Here is an 18756-nt window from a genome sequence, read left to right on the forward strand (position 1 = left end):
AGTTTGCTTGCACGCCACGTGGCAAGCTTGTTTGCACGCCACGTGGCATGCCACGTGGCAAGTTTGCAAGAGCTTGCAAGCCACTTAGCCAACAGCAAGCCACGTAACGTGTCTTGCTAGCAAGTTGAAGCCAACAGCAAGCCACGTTGTGGCTTGCTGGCAAGCATACAAGCCACAACGTGGCTTGCTGTGCTTGCAAGCCTTGTACCAGGCAAGGTCTATATAAGAGACCTTAAGTGGACTTCAAGAGAACAGAGCAGAATAAAAAGCTCAGTGAGCTTTGTGAGCGAAGTTGAAGTGAGCTTTGTGTGCTCCTCTATTCCTCCTTGAATCCCCATGTTTCTTTCCCTTCTGTTGTGCACTTCTTTTGCTCAACAGAAATAGTGATAGTTTTCGGATCTAGTTCAGATCGTCACGACAACCAGTGCTCGGTTGTGCTCGTGATCCTATCGTTTTATCCTGGGAAACAGACGCCCACTTAATCCTCTAAGCACCGCGGAGGGGCCGAATCTGTTTTAAGGAGACAACGCTCTGCTGGACTCGGCATCCACTCTGAGTTCGTGTTACAACTCTCGACATCCAGTCAGCAACTCTCAGCAGCAACATGGCGCCGCTCGACAACTCACGGTGTCCGCGATTCATCTACTCGGCGCGTGGCTCGGCTCGCTAGAGTCGACAGTTTGAGATTATCTGCTCAAACCTACTTGATTGTAAGTTCTTGTGACTCTGGTACGCACTCGGAAGCGTGGAAAAGAGCTTCTGAGACGATCACATAGATTGTAACGGGTTTACTCCCAACAAAACTTAAAACAGATTCGTTCTGTTACCATGGCGGCAGAAAATGTTGAGATGCAACAGACTCAACATGTGCCGGCCTCCTCCGCCCCGATTGGGAACGTGCCAATCAATCACGGGGAAAAGCCAGAAAAATTCACAGGAGTGAATTTCAAGCGGTGGCAGCAGAAGATGTTCTTCTACTTAACCACGCTAGGTCTGGCACGTATCTTGACCGAGGAGATTCCCAAGGTTGTTAAGGGTGTAGATGAGGTGAACACCCTCCTTCTTATCGACAAATGGAACGAGTCTGAGTTCCTCTGTCGAAACTACATCCTTAACAATCTTACCGACTCACTCTATCTTGTGTATTGTGAGATAAAAACGGCAAAGGAACTGTGGGAATCTCTGGACAAGAAATATAAATCGGAGGATGCTGGGGCCAAAAAGTTTATTGTTGGTCGTTTCCTGGACTATAAGATGAGTGACTCGAAGTCTGTAATCAGTCAAGTCCAGGAGCTTCAAGTACTCTTACAAGAAATTCACTCAGAAGGTATGACTCTCAGCGAAACCTTCCAAGTGGCAGCTATCATCGGAAAGCTACCAACTGGCTGGAAGGACTTTCAGAATTATCTGAAGCACAAGCAGAAGGAAATGAACCTGGAGGAACTTGTTGTTCGTCTTCGTATAGAAGAAGACAACAAGAATTTAGAGAGAAAACTGTTCTCTCAGGCTACTATAAAAGCCAATGTTATTGAGCACGGACCAAGCTCAAAACGGAAGCATCCAAAATCTTCCACGACGCAACCCAAAGGACAAAACATGAAAAAGAAGTTCTTAGGGAAATGTTACAATTGTGATCGTATGGGTCACAAGGCTTCAGACTGTAAAAGGCCAAAGAAGAAAAAGCCTGAGACCAACCTGGCAGGAGAACAGGATATGGATCTCTGCGCCGTGATCTCTGAGGTGAACCTAATAGGTTCCAATCCTCGGCAATGGTGGATCGATACTGGAGCCACCAGACATGTGTGCTGCAACAAGGAGCTACTCCACAGCTTTGAAGAAGCCACTAGAAACAAACTGTTTATGGGGAACTCAGCAACCTTGGACATAATGGGCCAAGGAAAGGTGACGCTGAAGATGACCTCGGGCAAGGATCTCACTTTGAACAATGCACTGTATGTTCCGGAGATTCGAAAGAATCTAGTATCCGGATCACTGTTAAGCAAGCATGGCTTTCGCATTGTTTTTGAGTCAGACAGAGTTGTCCTGTCCAAGAACGGAGTGTTTATAAGAAGGGGCTATGTATCTGATGGGTTGTTTAAGCTCAATGTAATGGTCATTAGGCCCAAGATAAATAAAAATAAAAGCTCTTCCACTTATATGCTTGAGTCTTCGTGTTTGTGGCATGGTAGACTAGGACATGTTAACTACGATGTATTACGTAGATTAATAAACATGCAAAGCATACCTACATTCCACCTTGACCCAAAACATAAGTGTGAGATTTGTGTTGAAGCGAAAATGACCAGGTCATCCTTTCAATATATTGAAAGAAGTAATGAATCACTTGACCTAATCCATACTGATGTGTGCGACTTAAAATGTACGCCAACACGTGGCGGTAATAAATATTTCATCACTTTTGTAGATGATAATATAAAATACTGTTATGTGTATCTTTTCAAAAGTAAAGATGAAGCTATAGAGAAATTTGCTCTCTATAAAAATGAGGTTGAAAACCAACGTAATAGAAAGATTAAGGTGGTTCGAAGTGACCGAGGCGGTGAATATGTATCACTATTCACTGAGTTGTGTGCTGAACATGGGATCAGACACGAAACAACAACTCCTTATACTCCTCAGCAAAATGGAGTTGCTGAACGAAAGAATCGGACTCTTAAGGAGATGATGAATGCTCTTCAATTGAGCTCTGGATTGCCAGAATCCATGTGGGGAGAAGCTGTATTAACAGCTAATTACCTTTTAAATAAGGTGCCCCGGAAGAAAATATATAAGAGCCCTTATGAGTTGTGGAATGTGTTGGTGCGGTTAGCACTAACGGTCTAACCCAGGTTTTGATGAATGACAAATCAGGTTAAGTTAGGTTCGTCGTTATTTAACACTCTGATCGAGTGTGCAGGATAAGTCCAGCTAGGTCGACGGGCTGACCGGATAGCTGGCAAGAAGTCCAAGCGGGTCGACGGGCTGACCGGACTCTTGGCGAGAAGTCCAGCTAGGTCGACGGGCTGACCGGATAGCTGGCGAGAAGTCCAAGCGGGTCGACGGGCTGACCGGACGCTTGGCAAGAAGTCCAGACGGGTCGACGGGCTGACCGGACGTCTGGCAGGTAAGTGAGGTAAGTCACTGGAGGGGAGTGACTCACTGGAGGGGAGTGACTACGAGGACGCGTTCCCGGGAAGGGAACATTAGGCGTCGATCAGGCTTAGAACCATTTCGGATGTCTAAGTCGAGATCGTGACTAGATTCCGGTCTCGGAAAGACGGAATCTAAGTCATACTACTTGTGCTAATTCCTACTATGATAAAATGTGCTAACAATCTGTTTTGCAGGATATATATTGCCTCGGACTAACTTTGTTTTGCAGGAAAAAGGAGATTTCTGGAACAAGGTGGTCCGGGCGCCCGGAGGTCCGGGCGCCCGGAAGGGATCCGGGCGCCCGGAAGGCAAATTCTATCCAGCCAAGTCGTCGCCACGTGGAGCATCTCGGTTTGAGCAGCTACGTCGCATTCTAGGCGCCCGGAAGGAATCCAGGCGCCCGGAGCAGCATATAAAAGAAGCCCCAGGCAGGAGCTTCAGAATCAATAATTAATCTCAGAACTCTTCTACTGCTGGTCTTGCTGCTCGACATTCAGTGCGACACCAACAACGCTCTGACAAAGTGCTCCTTCGGTTTTTATTTAATTTCCTTGTCGGTATTACTTTATTTTCACTAGCATTTCCTGTATTCATTCTGTAATCATATTTCGACTTGTTAGTGATTGCCCAACGAAAGTGGTCAAGGACCACGGGCCTTCGAGTAGGAGTCGTCACAGGCTCCGAACGAAGTAAAAAACATTTGTGTCTATTTTAATTTTCCGCTGCGTTTATACTCTAAAATTTCTAATTGATATTCACCCCCCCTCTATCGAATCTAACGGTCCTACAAGTGGTATCAGAGCAGGTATCGCTCTGATTTGGTGCAACCACCAATCAGACTGGGGGTGAATTTTTTCTTTCTGTTTTCAGTCTAATTCTAAATTTTTTTAACTAAATCTAAATTGGTGCAACACTATTCTAGATTTTTTTTATTCTCTCTTTCCGCACTACTAATCCAAGACCAAGTCTTGGGATTTTTTTTGGTTATTTATCTGTGTACAGGATGTCCCAACAAGAAGGCTTCAGCACAGTACGACCTCCACTTTTCAACGGGGATGATTTTCCGTACTGGAAGAAGCGCATGGAGGTCTACCTCAAAACAGACTTCGACCAGTGGATGAGCGTTCCGAGGCCCTACAAAATTCCAGCAGACACTTCCGGGAATATACTGGATCCTGAAGACTGGACAGCTAATTTGAAGAAGAAAGCATCAACAGAAAATAAAGCAATCAACACTCTACAGTGCGGATTAACAAGAGAAGAACTAAACAGAGTCGGTCCACACAAAAACGCTAAAGAGCTGTGGGACAAATTGATCGAGCTGCACGAGGGAACGAGCGACGCCAAGGTAACCAAACGAGACTTGCTCTTGAATAAAATTTTTAATATAAAAATGCAAGAAGGTGAAACGGCGAATAAGCTCCACGCGAGGATCAAGGATATCCTCAACGGGCTTCATGCGATAGACCACCAGATGGATAATAGAGACTTAATAAGGTACGCATTAAACGCCTTTCCACGTAATAGTTTGTGGGCATCAATAGTGGATGCCTACAAAATTTCTAAGAATCTTTCTAAATTAAAATTAGATGAGCTTTTCTGTGAATTAGAATTACACGAACAAACTAATGCTGGAGCCGAGAAAGGTATAGCTTTATTTGCAGGTTCCTCCAAAGAAAAGAAAAGCAAGCCTGAATTTGAAGAAGACTCCGACCAAGACTCCGAAGACGAAGAACACCTGGTGAACTTGGTAAGAAAAATGTTCACTAGGAGAAAGAGGAGCTTCAGTAAAAAGGATCTTCAAAAGATCAGTTCTCCCTCAGAACAAAAGAACGTGACTTGCTACGGCTGCAATAAAAAGGGACACTACAAGAATGAATGCCCAAAACTGAAGTTCGACAAACCAAAGCCAACCAGAAAGAAGGCACTCAAAGCAACGTGGGACGACTCCTTGGACGAATCAGAGGAAGAAGAACAGAAACATCAGAGCCACCTCGCACTGATGGCCCGCGAAGACGAAACAGAAGACGAGTCAGAAGATGAAGACGGGTCTGAACCCGAAACAAGCCACGAGTCCGTACTCATTTCCGAAGGGCCGAATGAGGTATATTTTAATTTAAACAAAAAAAATTTTAGAATTATTTCCTGTTTAAATAGTAAATTAACCAAAATAGAAAATGAAAACAAATCACTTCTTGAGGAAAATCAAAACCTCAAGGAACAAATCAAAAATTCAGATCCAACTTAAGATCTAACACTTGAGGAGGAGAATTTATCACTAAAAAATGAGATCAACAGTTTAAAAGGAATGTTAGAAAAATTCACAACAAGATCAAAAAATCTTGACTTAATCCTGAACAATCAAAAAGCATGTTATAATAAAATCGGACTCGGATACAAGTCAAACTCAAATAAAACTTTTAAGTCATTAATAACTCAATACAAATCAACTAATCAAGCTTGGGTTCCAAAAGCGTGCTTAACCACGCAAGTAGGACTCAATCAATATTATATACCTAAAGAAAAAATACATTATATAAAATCAAATAAACCAAACCAAAATTCAAAATACAAACCCAAATCAAATTCAAAATCTAAACACTTTAAAAATCAACAAAATTATCATCAAGTTAACCATAACTATAAAAAGAATTGACACAAACCAAAAATCAAAATTTAAAATAATGGCCAATAATTCAGGGGGAGGCTCCAGAATAGCTGACACCTCCAAAACTAACTTACCCGATAGGGTAACCCAAAACAAACTAACCCGGCAGGGTAATTAGGATTAGAGACCAAGTTTAACTTGAATCATGGTACTGGTGAAATTTTTGGATGATAGTACGTTAGGGAAGCTTGGGCATCGCATGTCTAGAAAGATATGACTTCGATCTGGTGCATTTGGCCAAGTGGAACTGACCGAAGCTACCCTTAAATGGATCCTAATCAGTTAGACCAAGGTTGAGTACTAAGCTCCGTGGATAGGACTATTCGGAAAACCTCGAAAGGTTGGTTACTTCTAATGACGTCCATGTGACTCACCAAGCTTAGAAGTTTATCCGAAGAATGCCTATTTGTAGAGACCAAAACTAAACCTGAATCTAATGCTAGTTAAACATAACTCTGTAACCAAACCAATTTCATCTGACAAAATCATAGGATTCCCTGATTGATAATATAGATCGGGTGAGATGAATAAGGCTAAAATTTTAAACTTAAAAATTAATTTCAAAATTTTAATTTTAAACTTAAAAATTAATTTCAAAATTTAATTTTAAAACTTAAAAATTAATTTCAAAATTTTAATTTTAAAACTTAAAAATTAATTTCAAAAATTAATTTTAAAACTTAAAAATTAATTTCAAAATTTAATTTTAAAACTTAAAAATTAATTTCAAATTTTAATTTTAAAACTTAAAAATTAATTTCAAAATTTAATTTTAAAAACAAAATTTAATTTCAAAATTTTAATTTTAAAATTTAAAAATTTAATTTCAAAATTTAATTCTAAAACTTAAAAATTAATTTTAATTAATAATGCATGCTCAAAAGACTAACTTTAAATCCTACTTACTGTAGGAAACCAAGTGGATTTTGGATAGTGGTTGCTCCAAACATATGACCGGAGATCACACCAAGTTCACTCAACTCACTTACAAAAGCTTAGGAACAGTTGCCTTTGGAAACAACGACAAACTCAAGTTAATTGGTATAGGTAATATTGAATTAAAATCAGACTTTATAATTACAAATGTTTTACTTGTTGAAAATTTTAAATACAATCTTCTAAGTATAAGTCAATTGTGTGATACTAGGTATAAGGTTAAATTTCTATCCACAGAGTGTTTAATCAAACATCTAGATAATCCTACCATAAGCCTAAAAGGTTTTAGAAAAGACAACATCTATGCCATCAACTTAACCATTTCTTCCATTAAGTGTTATTTAACACAAAAAGAAGAAACTTGGTTATGGCATAGGAGGATGTCCCACAACCAACTTTAGAAATATAAGTAAACTAAATGGACTTGTAAAAGGCTTACCAAAATTACCTAACTTAGATTCAACCATATGTAATACTTGTCAACAAGGCAAACAAACTAAATCAACCCACAAACAAACAAATCAACCACGAACTAACTCAATATTAGAACTTCTACATTTAGACCTTTTTGACTCCCATGGAGTCAAATCTATAAATGGAAACTTATATTGTTTAGTAATTATAGACGATTACTCTAGGTTCACTTGGGTAAAATTCTTAAAACATAAAGATGAAACTTTTGAAATTTTTACAAATTTCTGCAAACATATTGAAATTAGACACCACTTCATCAGGGATCATGTTACTAAAGGTGATATTGAACTCAAGTACATTGAGTCCAAATCAAACTTAGCTGACATTTTTACAAAACCACTCCCTGAAAGTGAATTTAGCAACTTACGTCGAAAATTAGGGATGTGCTTAATAGACTAAGTTTTTTTTCAAAATGATTTTCAAAAATAATTCTTTCAAATTATAAGTTAAACTTGTTTGTTTTCAAAACTTTCCATTTTTAGACTTTCAAAAACAGTTTTGGCCTTAGACTAGTTTTGAATCCTTAGAAAGCATGTACCCATAGGTCTAGTTTTTGAGCATCTCACCAACACCTTATGTTTACCTTGCTTGTGTTTGACAAACATAGAAAGGGGTGAGATGCATAGGCCAATTGTCTGGACTTAAGATACTTATTTCAGTGCATCAGCATAAGTCTGGACGTTAAATACAACTCAGATATTAATCAGATTAAGTTGATCAGTCAAGTCAACTTAATCTGACTAACCAAGTGAAAGCTACTATCTTCTGATAGTCAGTTAGTACCTAATTGGTTAGACAGCTGGTTAAATTTAAGTATCAAGTTCAGGGGGAGAAATTAACTAAAATTTTGTGTGTTTGAAAAATGTTTTTAAAACTAATTTTTGTTTACAAAAAGTTAAACTTAACTAAGTGTTTGAAAAACTTGGAAGGTTAATTCCACCTAATTTTCAAACCTGATTTAAAAAGTTGACTATTAAACTTTACAAATTTAGCTTTTATCAAATTAGCCTTAAAAATTTATTTTGGCAAAATTTAATCTCACTTAATTTTTGCTTTGTTTTGAAAAAGTGAAGTTAAAAACTTACCTTTTGAAAAGTAAATGTTACTTAAACTGAATTTTTTTTTTAAAGTTGAAAAACCTGATTTAAAAATTTTACACGCCTGAAAGGTTAAAACTTGATTAACTTTATACTTTTCAAAATTCAACTTGTCTCCCCCAAGACAAACTTGATTAACTTTATACTTTTACTTGGATTTTTTCTTGAATTTTTGACCCAAACTCAGATATTTTTCAAGATCAGCTGTTTTACAGTAACTCTACACTATGTTTACCCTTGTTTTTTTTTATGAATGCCAAAGGGGGAGGGTTAGGTGGTTAAGTTAGAGCAACTAAATGCAAACTTGAAAAACTAACTTAAAAACCTCGAGAATCATGCTTGATTTTTGCATATATTTATCACTAACTTAACCAGGTTGTCATTCCATCAAAAAGGGGGAGATTGTTGGTGCGGTTAGCACTAACGGTCTAACCCAGGTTTTGATGAATGACAAATCAGGTTAAGTTAGGTTCGTCGTTATCTAATACTCTGATCGGATGTGTGGGATAAGTCCGGCTAGGTCGACGGGTGACCGGATAGGTGGCAAGAAGTCCAGACGGGACGGGACGCTTGGCGAGAAGTCCGGCTAGGTCGACGGGCTGATCGGATGGTGGCGAGAAGTCCGGGTCGACGGGCTGGCCGGACGCTTGGCAAGAAGTCCAGCTAGGTCGACGGGCTGACCTACGCCAAGAAGTCTAGGCAGGTTGAAGGGCTGACCGGACGTCTGGCAGGTAAGTGAGGTAAGTCACTGGAGGGGAGTGACTGCGAGGACGCGTTCCCGGGAAGGGAACATTAGGCGTCGATCCGGCTTAGAACCATTTCGGATGTCTAAGTCGAGATCGTGACTAGGTTCCGGTCTCGGAAAGACGGAATCTAAGTCATACTACTTGTGCTAATTCCTACTATGATAAAATGTGCTAACAATATGTTTTGCAGGATATATATTGCCTCGGACTAACTTTGTTTTGCAGGAAAAAGGAGATTTCTGGAACAAGGTGGTCCGGGCGCCCGGAAGGCAAATTCTATCCAGCCAAGTCGTCGCCACGTGGAGCATCTCGGTTTGAGCAGTTACATCACATTCCAGGCGCCCAGAAGGAATCCATGCGCCCGGAGCAGCATATAAAAGAAGCCCCAGGCAGGAGCTTCAGAATCAATAATTAATCTGAGAACTCTTATACTGCTGGTTTTGCTGCTCGACGTTCAGTGCGACACCAACAACGCTCCAACAAAGTGCTCCTTCGGTTTTTATTTAATTTCCTTGTCGGTATTACTTTATTTTCACTAGCATTTCCTGTATTCATTCTGTAATCATATTTCGACTTGTTAGTGATTGCCCAACGAAAGTGGTCAAGGACCACGGGCCTTCGAGTAGGAGTCGTCACAGGCTCCGAACGAAGTAAAAAACATTTGTGTCTATTTTAATTTTCCGCTGCGTTTATACTCTAAAATTTCTAATCGATATTCACCCCCCCTCTATCGAATCTAACGGTCCTACAGAATGGAAGACAACCGTCCTACAACTATTTACGAATGTGGGGGTGTCTTGCCAAAGTGTTGGTGTCTGATCCTAAAAGGATTAAGATAGGACCAAAGACTGTTGATTGCATCTTCATTGGCTATGCACAAAACAACACTGCATATAGATTTTGTGTGTATGAGTCACACATACCGGAGATACACAAGAACTCGATAATCAAATCAAGAAATGTCTCGTTCTTCGAGCATGTGTTTCCATATAAGACCCGAGAGGATGCTAGCTCCTCAAAACGGGCAAATGAAATACAAGGTGAAGAAGAAGATGATAATGATGATGAATCAGTTAAGGTTGAGCTTAGACAGAGTAAAAGAGCTCGGGTAGAAAAATCCTACGGATCGGATTTTATCACTTTCATACTGGAAAGTGAGCCCCGGAGTTACTCAGAAGCAGTAAGCTCGTCTGATGGGCCTCACTGGAGAGAGGCAATTGCATCTGAGATAGATTCTATCTTGCAAAATCACACTTAGGAACTCGTGGATCTTCCTCCGGGAAGTAAACCACTAGGTTGCAAGTGGATTTTCAAGAGGAAAATGAAGTCAGATGGCACAATCGATAAATACAAGGCTAGATTGGTAATCAAAGGATACCGACAACGAGAAGGCCTTCATTACTTCGATACATACTCTCTGGTATCTAGAATAACTTCCATTAGAGTATTGTTGGCTATCGCTGCTCTATGGAATCTCGAAATACATCAAATGGATGTAAAGACAGCCTTTCTAAACGGGGATTTAGAAGAGGAAATCTATATGGACCAACCTGAGGGGATTTCTGTGTCAGGACAGAAACACAAGGTCTGTAGATTGGTGAAGTCATTATATGGCTTGAAATAAGCACCAAAGCAGTGACATGAGAAATTTGATAATGCCATGAAGGAATATGGATTCAAGATCAATGAATGTGATAAATGTGTCTACATGAGAGCCACAGAGAATGACTATGTCATCTTGTGCCTCTATGTAGATGACATACTTATCATTAGGAGTAATGATAAAATAATCAAATTTACTAAAGACATGTTGAACTCAAGATTTGACATGAAAGACATGGGCCTAGCTGATGTGATTCTAGGAATCAAAATTCTTAGAACGACAGAAGGACTTGTTCTTAATCAGTCCCATTACGTGGACAAGATTCTTGAGAAATTCACCAAGGGTGATACTGCGTTGGCACGAACGCCGATAGATACGAGTCAACATCTATCAAAAAATCGAGGTGAAAGTATCTCGCAGATAGAGTACTCGCGATTGATTGGAAGTCTGATGTACTTGATGAGTTGTACACGACCAGACTTAGCCTACGCAGTAAGCAGACTGAGCAGATACACGAGTAATCCTAGTAGTGAGCACTGGAAAGGGATAACAAGAGTACTGAGGTACTTAAGGTACACTCGTGAATATAGACTGCACTATACAAGATATCCTACTGTGGTCGAAGGATACAACGATGCAAGTTGGATATCTGATATACAAGACTCTAAGTCTACAAGTGGCTATGTCTTCACTCTAGCTGGTGTAGCCATTTCCTGAAAATCTTCTAAGCAAACTGTAATAACCAGATTCACGATGGAATCTGAGTTTGTATCTCTTGACAAATGTGGTGAAGAGGCTGAATGACTACGACAATTCTTAGAAGATATTCCACGTTGGCTAAAACCTGTGCCGGCGATTTGCATACATTGCGATAGTCGATCAACAATCGGTCGAGCACAAAGCCATCTGTATAATGGTAAGTCTAGACATATACGTCGTAAACATAATACCATTAGACAACTACTCTCAACTGGTGTTATCACTGTTGACTATGTGAAGTCAAAGGATAACTTAGCGGATCCGCTAACCAAGGGGTTAAATCAAGAGTTAGTTGCAAGCTCATCACAGGGAATGAGCTTGATGTCGTTGTCAGCAATCAGTGCAGAGGACACCCAACCTATGCTGACTGGAGATCCCAAGAACTAGGTTTAAAGGGCCAACTAATCTGCACTGACTAGACACACTGTAGGGAGAACCCAATGAAACAGTAACTAGACCAGGATAAGCCGATGAGCTTTTAATGATCAAAGAGTAGATAGTAACTCTTGAGGGATCACCTATGTGAGAAAGAAGTGGAGCCGCTTCGAAGAGAATTGGAGGCACAATTCTGAGAGCTTCTCACAGAACCAGGCGTGTTCATGGACAAGAACGAACACACTCATAAGACCTGAGCTATATCAGGGAGAGTCTTGGGTAAGATCTGTCCATGCTTACACCAACGGTCGAACAGTTCAAAGACATCATGTCTACTAATCAGCCAGTGAGCAAACAGAGTTTACAAGGGAAGGTTCAAAGGGTAACACCTACCTATCCTATACTCGACTCAACTGTCAAAAACTATCACAAATCCTTATTTTCATTCATGTGGGGGATTGTTGAAAAATTTGAATGAAAACGCGACGTGTGGGTTGTAGTCCCACAACGATTGAAAGTAAAGCTTTTCGACTGATTCGGAACAAAGGGGGTTGGAAATCCAGGGCCCGAAGGACATCAACCCATTGCTCGTAAAATCAGTCAGGACATGGTATGTCTGCGTAAGGCAACTTGTTGGCCAGTATGCAAGTCAAAGCCAAGGTTGCCAGTTTGCTTGCACACCACGTGGCAAGCTTGTTTGCACGCCACGTGGCAGGCCACGTGTCAAGTTTGCAAGAGCTTGCAAGCCACTTAGCCAACAGCAAGCCACGTAACGTGGCTTGCTGGCAAGTTGAAGCCAACAGCAAACCACATTGTGGCTTGCTGGCAAGCATGCAAGCCACAACGTGGCTTGCTGTGCTTGCAAGCCTTGTACCAGGCAAGGTCTATATAAGAGACCTTAAGTGGACTTTAAGAGAGCAGAGCAAAATTTAAGAGAGCAGAGCAGAATAAAAAGCTCAGTGAGCTTTGTGAGCAAAGTTGAAGTGAGCTTTGTGTGCTCCTCCATTCCTCCTTGAATCCCCATGTTTCTTTCCCTTCTGTTGTGTACTTCTTTTGCTCAACAGAAATAGTGATAGTTTTCGGATCTAGTTCAGATCGTCACGACAACCAGTGCTCGGTTGTGCTCGTGATCCTGCTGTTTTATCCTGGGAAACAGACGTCCACTTAATCCTCTGAGCACCGCGGAGGGGCCGAATTTGTTTTAAGGAGACAGCGCTCTGTTGGACTCGGCATCCACTCTGAGTTCGTGTTGCAACTCTCGACATCCTGTCAGCAACTCTCAGCAGCAACGTGGCGCCGCTCGACAACTCACGGTGTCCGCGACTCATCTACTCGGCGCGTGGCTCGGCTCGCTAGAGTCGACAGTTTGAGATTATCTGCTCAAACCTACTTGATTGTAAGTTCTTGTGACTCTGGTACGCACTCGGAAGCGTGGAAAAGAGCTTCTGAGACGATCACACAGATTGTAACGGGTTTACTCCCAACAGATTTTTTGATAAGTGGTAAAGTTTTAGTTGTGAATCAAATAATGACTTAAGTTCTAGTAGAGTTAGACATCTGAAGATCAGATTGAGAGTAAGACATGAACTAAGTCTTGATGGGAAACCAAGTAAAGAAATCCTAACTAAGTTAAATGAATCAAGTCCAAGTGGCGCTAGCTAGGAGTTGAAGACTTGGCAGACAAAATCAAGAGGAGTAAGCTGGGAGTTGAAAGTTTGACAGACAATACCTAAAAGTTTGGCGGACATAATTAAGTAGAGTAAGTTGGAAGCTGAAGCTTGGCAGAGAAGACCAAGTGGAGTAAGCTAGGAACTAAAGCTTGGCAAACAAGTGCAAATGGGATCAGCTTAGAGTTATAGGTTGACAACTCAATCTAGATGAGTCAACATGTTAGATCCAAATTAAGTGTAAGTAACTCTATCATACCCATTACGTGTAACATTGCAGGAAAGCAAGGTTTGACGGTTCTAGGCAAATGGAGGGAGTCCGGACGATTAGTCGGTGATAACTATTGACAGTGGAAATCAGAGGATCTAAACAACCCTATCTGGGTTGGGATGACCAGATAATACGGGCGACCGGAATATCTTCCAAGCTTAGGCGACCAAAGAAGGACTATATAAAGAGCATCTAGGCAGGACTTTCAAATCACTCATCAACATAATACACTTTTGTTCTTGTGCTTGAAGTGTTTTCTCGCTTTCTGTGCTGTGAGACACTATAACTCGCATTTCATTTTGAATCAGTAATAATTAAAAATAACATTTTATTATTTTTGTGTTATCATATTTATTTTATTATGCTTAACTTTTTAGATTATATTTCTATAAAGTTTTTTCACCTCCATAAGTTTCCTGAAAAGAAAAAATTAGAAATAAAAGTCATTTTTTTATAATTACTATATATATTTATATTTCTGATTTAGTTGATCAATTACTTGAATGATCAATTGTTAAGTCTTTTACATGTTTATATTATTTTAATGTATTTAATTGAATCAGTCTAAATAATTTTTATTTTCCTTAAATTATTTTATTCATTCAATTATTTCAGTTATTATGGGAATGGAGGTACTTTTATGCATTTAGGGCATATCCCATTGGACCTTTTAATTGGATATTTCGTTCAAAAGTCTTGCATGTATGATAATAGGGAGCAACTCACCAAATCTTGTCATGTTTGTCAATGTTATTTCATATTGGTAATTTCAATTAGAGTCTGACTTTATGGTCAAGGATTTGAACCATAAAAACGACCTCTGTATAAAATAAGACTGTATATAATACATTCAATATGGTTTGATCATTCTCCAAAAGTGGCATTGGCAAAAATTTTATACACTAGACTATCCTTTTTAAAGATGCTAAATTTCTTAATAACATTTACTAACAATTCTTTTTTCATTAAGAATTCTTTAGTGAATAGGTGTTTAATTTCATGTTTGAGAGACTATGACTAAAATAAAAGTTTAGATATATGACTATTTCTAACTTCAGTTTGTCTTCTCATTTAGTTGCAATGAAATTTTAAGAAAACAATATTAATTAATCATATTTCAATTTAATATTATTTTTTCCATGTGAGTTGGACTTATGTAGTTATATCAATTTTGATGTTGGATCAACTTAGTACCAGCACTTCAACATTAGTTTGTTTCCTCAAGTGTTGAAGGGTATTCTAAACAATGATTCGAAAAAAACTTGGGAAGATTAGGTGATAATATAAATTCATTTTTCATCAATTTTACGTATCATTTTGTACATCCTTGAGCTTCTTGGTGCATCACCACATTGGAATTCCACAAAACAATGCTTGATGTTGTATCCACTGCCTTGTTGAAGTTTAGGCCTTGCCATACAATAGTAGTGTATCTTGAGCAAGAAATGACCAGGTTGCCAATAGGCACTCATGTTTAACAGGTGTACTGTGTCAATTACTTTAATCAAGAATTACAATGGTGAAACTTTATTCTTACAAGACAGCTTCAAAGAGTAGCTGTGAGCTTGTCTTCATCGAAGTGAAGTTGAAGTAGCCACTTGAAGAGGGCTGCCAATGTGCTTGGACAAGACTTGTAGCAAAGTATCCATGATGGTTTCCAGGCTTGTGGTGGCATCCACCTTGGTTATTCCTTCAACTTCATCTATCTGAAGCAAATCCAGTTGGGACTGCAAAAGGGAAACAGGCATGAAATGTTTCCCTTCTTTTGATCTACTCCTTATCCTATCAGCAATTACTTCCACTGGAGCCTCCAAGCATATAAATCTAACCCTGCAATTAGAATACTGGCCTGCCTTGTAATCTGGGTCAGAAGACCGGAGGATCTCTCTGTACTTCTTCTGCAACGCAGAGCAAGTGAGTACTATGCTTTTGCCAGAGATCATGACGATCCTAATAGCATCTCGAAGACATTCAAGCCATGGGAACCGGTCTTCGTCTGTAAGTGGAATCCCATTTCTCATCTTCTCTATGTTGCAGATAGAAAGGATGTTATGATACCCATCAGTGAGGAAAAAAAATCCAAGTTGAAATCGTTTGCTTAGCAAATAGTTTTGTATACATGGGATGAAGCATGATAAAACTCCATATCCTTATGATTCAGCGTAGCTACAAGGAACGTATTTGTGACGAAAGAAGATTTTACCTTTGTTTGCCTTGGAGTGGAAGTCATCTGCTTCAAGAAAGCTACAATTTAATGTCTTTGCAAGCATCTCAGCAACAGTCCTGTTAGGACATAGCAAATACAAGTGTTCTACATTAGCAAAAACAGAAACTAAAAATAGAAATACTGAAAAGGAGAAACACTGTTTTATTTGCATAAAGCTTCAAGCATGTAACCCTGAAATTTTAGTTTATCTTTCTGTTATTTTTTAGCAATATCTTCTAGCACGCAAGCTTGTTTCTTGACCGTGCAAATTATGGTGTTTGGAACTCTTTCTTATGTCTAGTACAACTTTTATACTGAATTTGAAGCTTAAAGCAATATATACGATATGATCCATGGTTTGTTCTTGAACTTGATACTAAATTATTGAAGTGTGATTTGCAATTGCAAGAAGTCAAACTTCACCAATACCTTAGCATCCATGAGAGAGCTGAAAAGGAAGAACTGGTTATTTGAATCAAAGAACTTCATGCATTTTGAAATTTGTGTGCCTGATGTCTTCTCCATGTCTTGCGAATCGTAATCATTGATGAGTCTTTTGTGCTATCTAGATTTCTAAAATTATCCTAAAGGTCTATCTAAGGGGATGCAAATTTGGAACATGAATGTGATGTGCAAAGCAACGAAATCAAGTTTTTCCATTTAAACTTGTCTTGCTCTTCTTGATCTTATACTACCCAAATCTTCCAACGAATTTTGGTATTAGAGACACTCTTCTCCTACCCAATTTCCATTAGAAGCATCGTTCATATCCCTATAAGCTCCAAAAAATGTCTACCACCTCTATGCCAGCAATGTTTGCCTAAACTTCCAACACAAATGTACCGAAACAAGAAAGATAAATCTATAGAAACTTTCAAATGGACATAAAAAAAAAACAGTTGTGATATATTCCTACCACTTGTATCATCAGATTTCACGTTTTGAATTTCTTAGTCTTAACAATACCGAAATCCCTAATACTCCATACAACAAATCAAAAAGGCTTGCTTCTGCTCTCGATCAGAATGATCGTAGCCGTAAAAAAGAGTGATAAAACTCGAAATTTGCAAGGGCGGTAAGCAAGATGAGCAATCTGCATCTGGATACATAATAAATGGAACAAAATAGCATCTTGCGGCAGTGAAAGGAAAATGATGATGAAGATCTCACGATTTCCCGGTGCCGCTAACTCCCATGATCACAAATGCTAGTCCTGAGAGAATATAGCTACAAGCTCAATCGCAACCCTAATGGGATTTTATTACGCAGATAAACAATCGAGGGCCAACGCCAAATGGAACTCATAAAAAGGAGGTGTAAAGGAAGACAAAGCCCGCGATCGATAGAAATGATCGAGAGAGAAGATTACTCACCGGAAGATTTCGGATCGGAAGCCATGGTAGAGGGAGAAGGCGGTGGAGAGAGAAACAATTGATGCAGGTGCCGAATATAATTCTGTATTTTTTAATGCTTGCATACATACTAAAATGTGTACCTTGTACTAATTTAATATCTCATATTTTAATTAAATGTTAAAATATAAGATTTTTTTAATATTATTTTGGTAGAATTGCTGTCTGTGTAATAATAATTTTGGATAAAAATTAGTAATTTTTATTAAAATTATTAAATATATATATAATAAATTTAATAAAATATTACAATAGTCATGAGCTAAGTTAAAAAAAATATAATAATATTTTAATATAACAATATATTATATATACTAATTTTACACTAAAATTATCTGAGCACAATTGAAATTGAAAGTGTAATCTTAATCATATTATTAGTTATTGCACACATGACTTACATGGGTAATATAATTTATAAATACGTATAAATTAGTATCTAGATTTATAAATAAGATTTCGTAAGGGTATACTAATCCAAATAATAGTGCAATGTAAGACAAAATCAGCCGTGTTATTTAAAGATCATGAGTGAAACTATAAATTATGCTTCAATTTTATCTTCCGAACACTACTTTTAAAAATAAATTTTTACATCGTTCATTGTAGAATATATACCCTTATAAACAAAATATAAGTAACTTATTTAAAAGGCTAAATAACTTTAAACCCCCTATGTTTTCCTTCCAAAAGTAGTTTACCCCCTTATATTTAAAAAATGACACTTAGCCCTATGTTTTAAAGAAAAAAAGACAAAAAATAATAAATGACCAAAATAACCCTTACTTTGCTATTTAAATGTTAAATTATGGCTTAAATAACTTTAAGCCCCTTTTATTTTTTATCCAAAAGTAATTTTCCCTGTATTTAAAAAATGACACTTAGTCCCCTATATTTTAAAGGAAAAAAGAAAAAAAATAGTAAATTTCATGATAAAAAATATGGATAAATGATAAAATGACATAAATAAAACATGATTAACAAGAAAATAAAAAGCATGAGTGTTTAATGGCAAGGGAGCTTCATCCGAGAGAGGACGCAACGGAAAAAATCAATAGGGGAAGCCACTTTTTCGATCTGCAAATTTAATTCAGAAAGAAAACTTACAGATCAAAATTCAATTATCCTCTAAAAGTTTTTTCTATCTAACATTTATGTTTACTGGCAATGGAGCTTCATCGCGGCGAGAGAGGGAGGCACAGGGAAAGTGAAACCCTAGCTTCGTCGCAGGCCTCATAACGAATGAGGGAGGCTCAAGGGAGGGTGCGGTGAGGGTCGACGTCATGCTGTTGAGGGTAGTGGCAGAGGCTGTGAGAAAATAATCCAGACATGATAAGGTTAAGTCCCCACGTCATTAGTTTGTTTTTTTATTTTCTTGATAATTTCTTA

General features: G+C 38.6%; 2 protein-coding genes across 3 annotated transcripts; one reads left to right on the plus strand and one right to left on the minus strand.

Moving 5' to 3' along the window:
- Positions 1-828: 828 nt before the first annotated feature.
- On the plus strand, positions 829-12584 carry LOC121995108. The gene is made up of 3 exons (XM_042548936.1): positions 829-1299; positions 1507-1740; positions 12375-12584. Exons 1-3 carry the CDS (start codon positions 829-831, stop codon positions 12582-12584), a joined length of 915 nt encoding a protein of 304 aa, XP_042404870.1.
- Positions 12585-15107: 2523 nt separating this feature from the next.
- Positions 15108-17434, minus strand: LOC121997222 (gluconokinase-like). 2 transcript variants are annotated; one of them, XM_042551523.1, is made up of 4 exons: positions 17329-17434; positions 17126-17168; positions 15953-16032; positions 15108-15775 (listed from the first exon to the last, which is right to left on the minus strand). In XM_042551523.1, the coding sequence occupies exons 1-4, from the start codon at positions 17351-17353 to the stop codon at positions 15321-15323; spliced, it is 603 nt and encodes a 200-aa protein (XP_042407457.1). In that variant the 5' UTR covers positions 17354-17434; the 3' UTR covers positions 15108-15320. The 2 variants fall into 2 exon arrangements, with proteins under 2 accessions (XP_042407457.1, XP_042407458.1); XM_042551524.1 differs by lacking the exon at positions 17126-17168 and having other exon boundaries at positions 17329-17428.
- Positions 17435-18756: the final 1322 nt, after the last annotated feature.

Source organism: Zingiber officinale, chromosome 6A, assembly GCF_018446385.1.
Source record: "Zingiber officinale cultivar Zhangliang chromosome 6A, Zo_v1.1, whole genome shotgun sequence".
NCBI classification, from domain to species: Eukaryota; Viridiplantae; Streptophyta; class Magnoliopsida; order Zingiberales; family Zingiberaceae; genus Zingiber; species Zingiber officinale.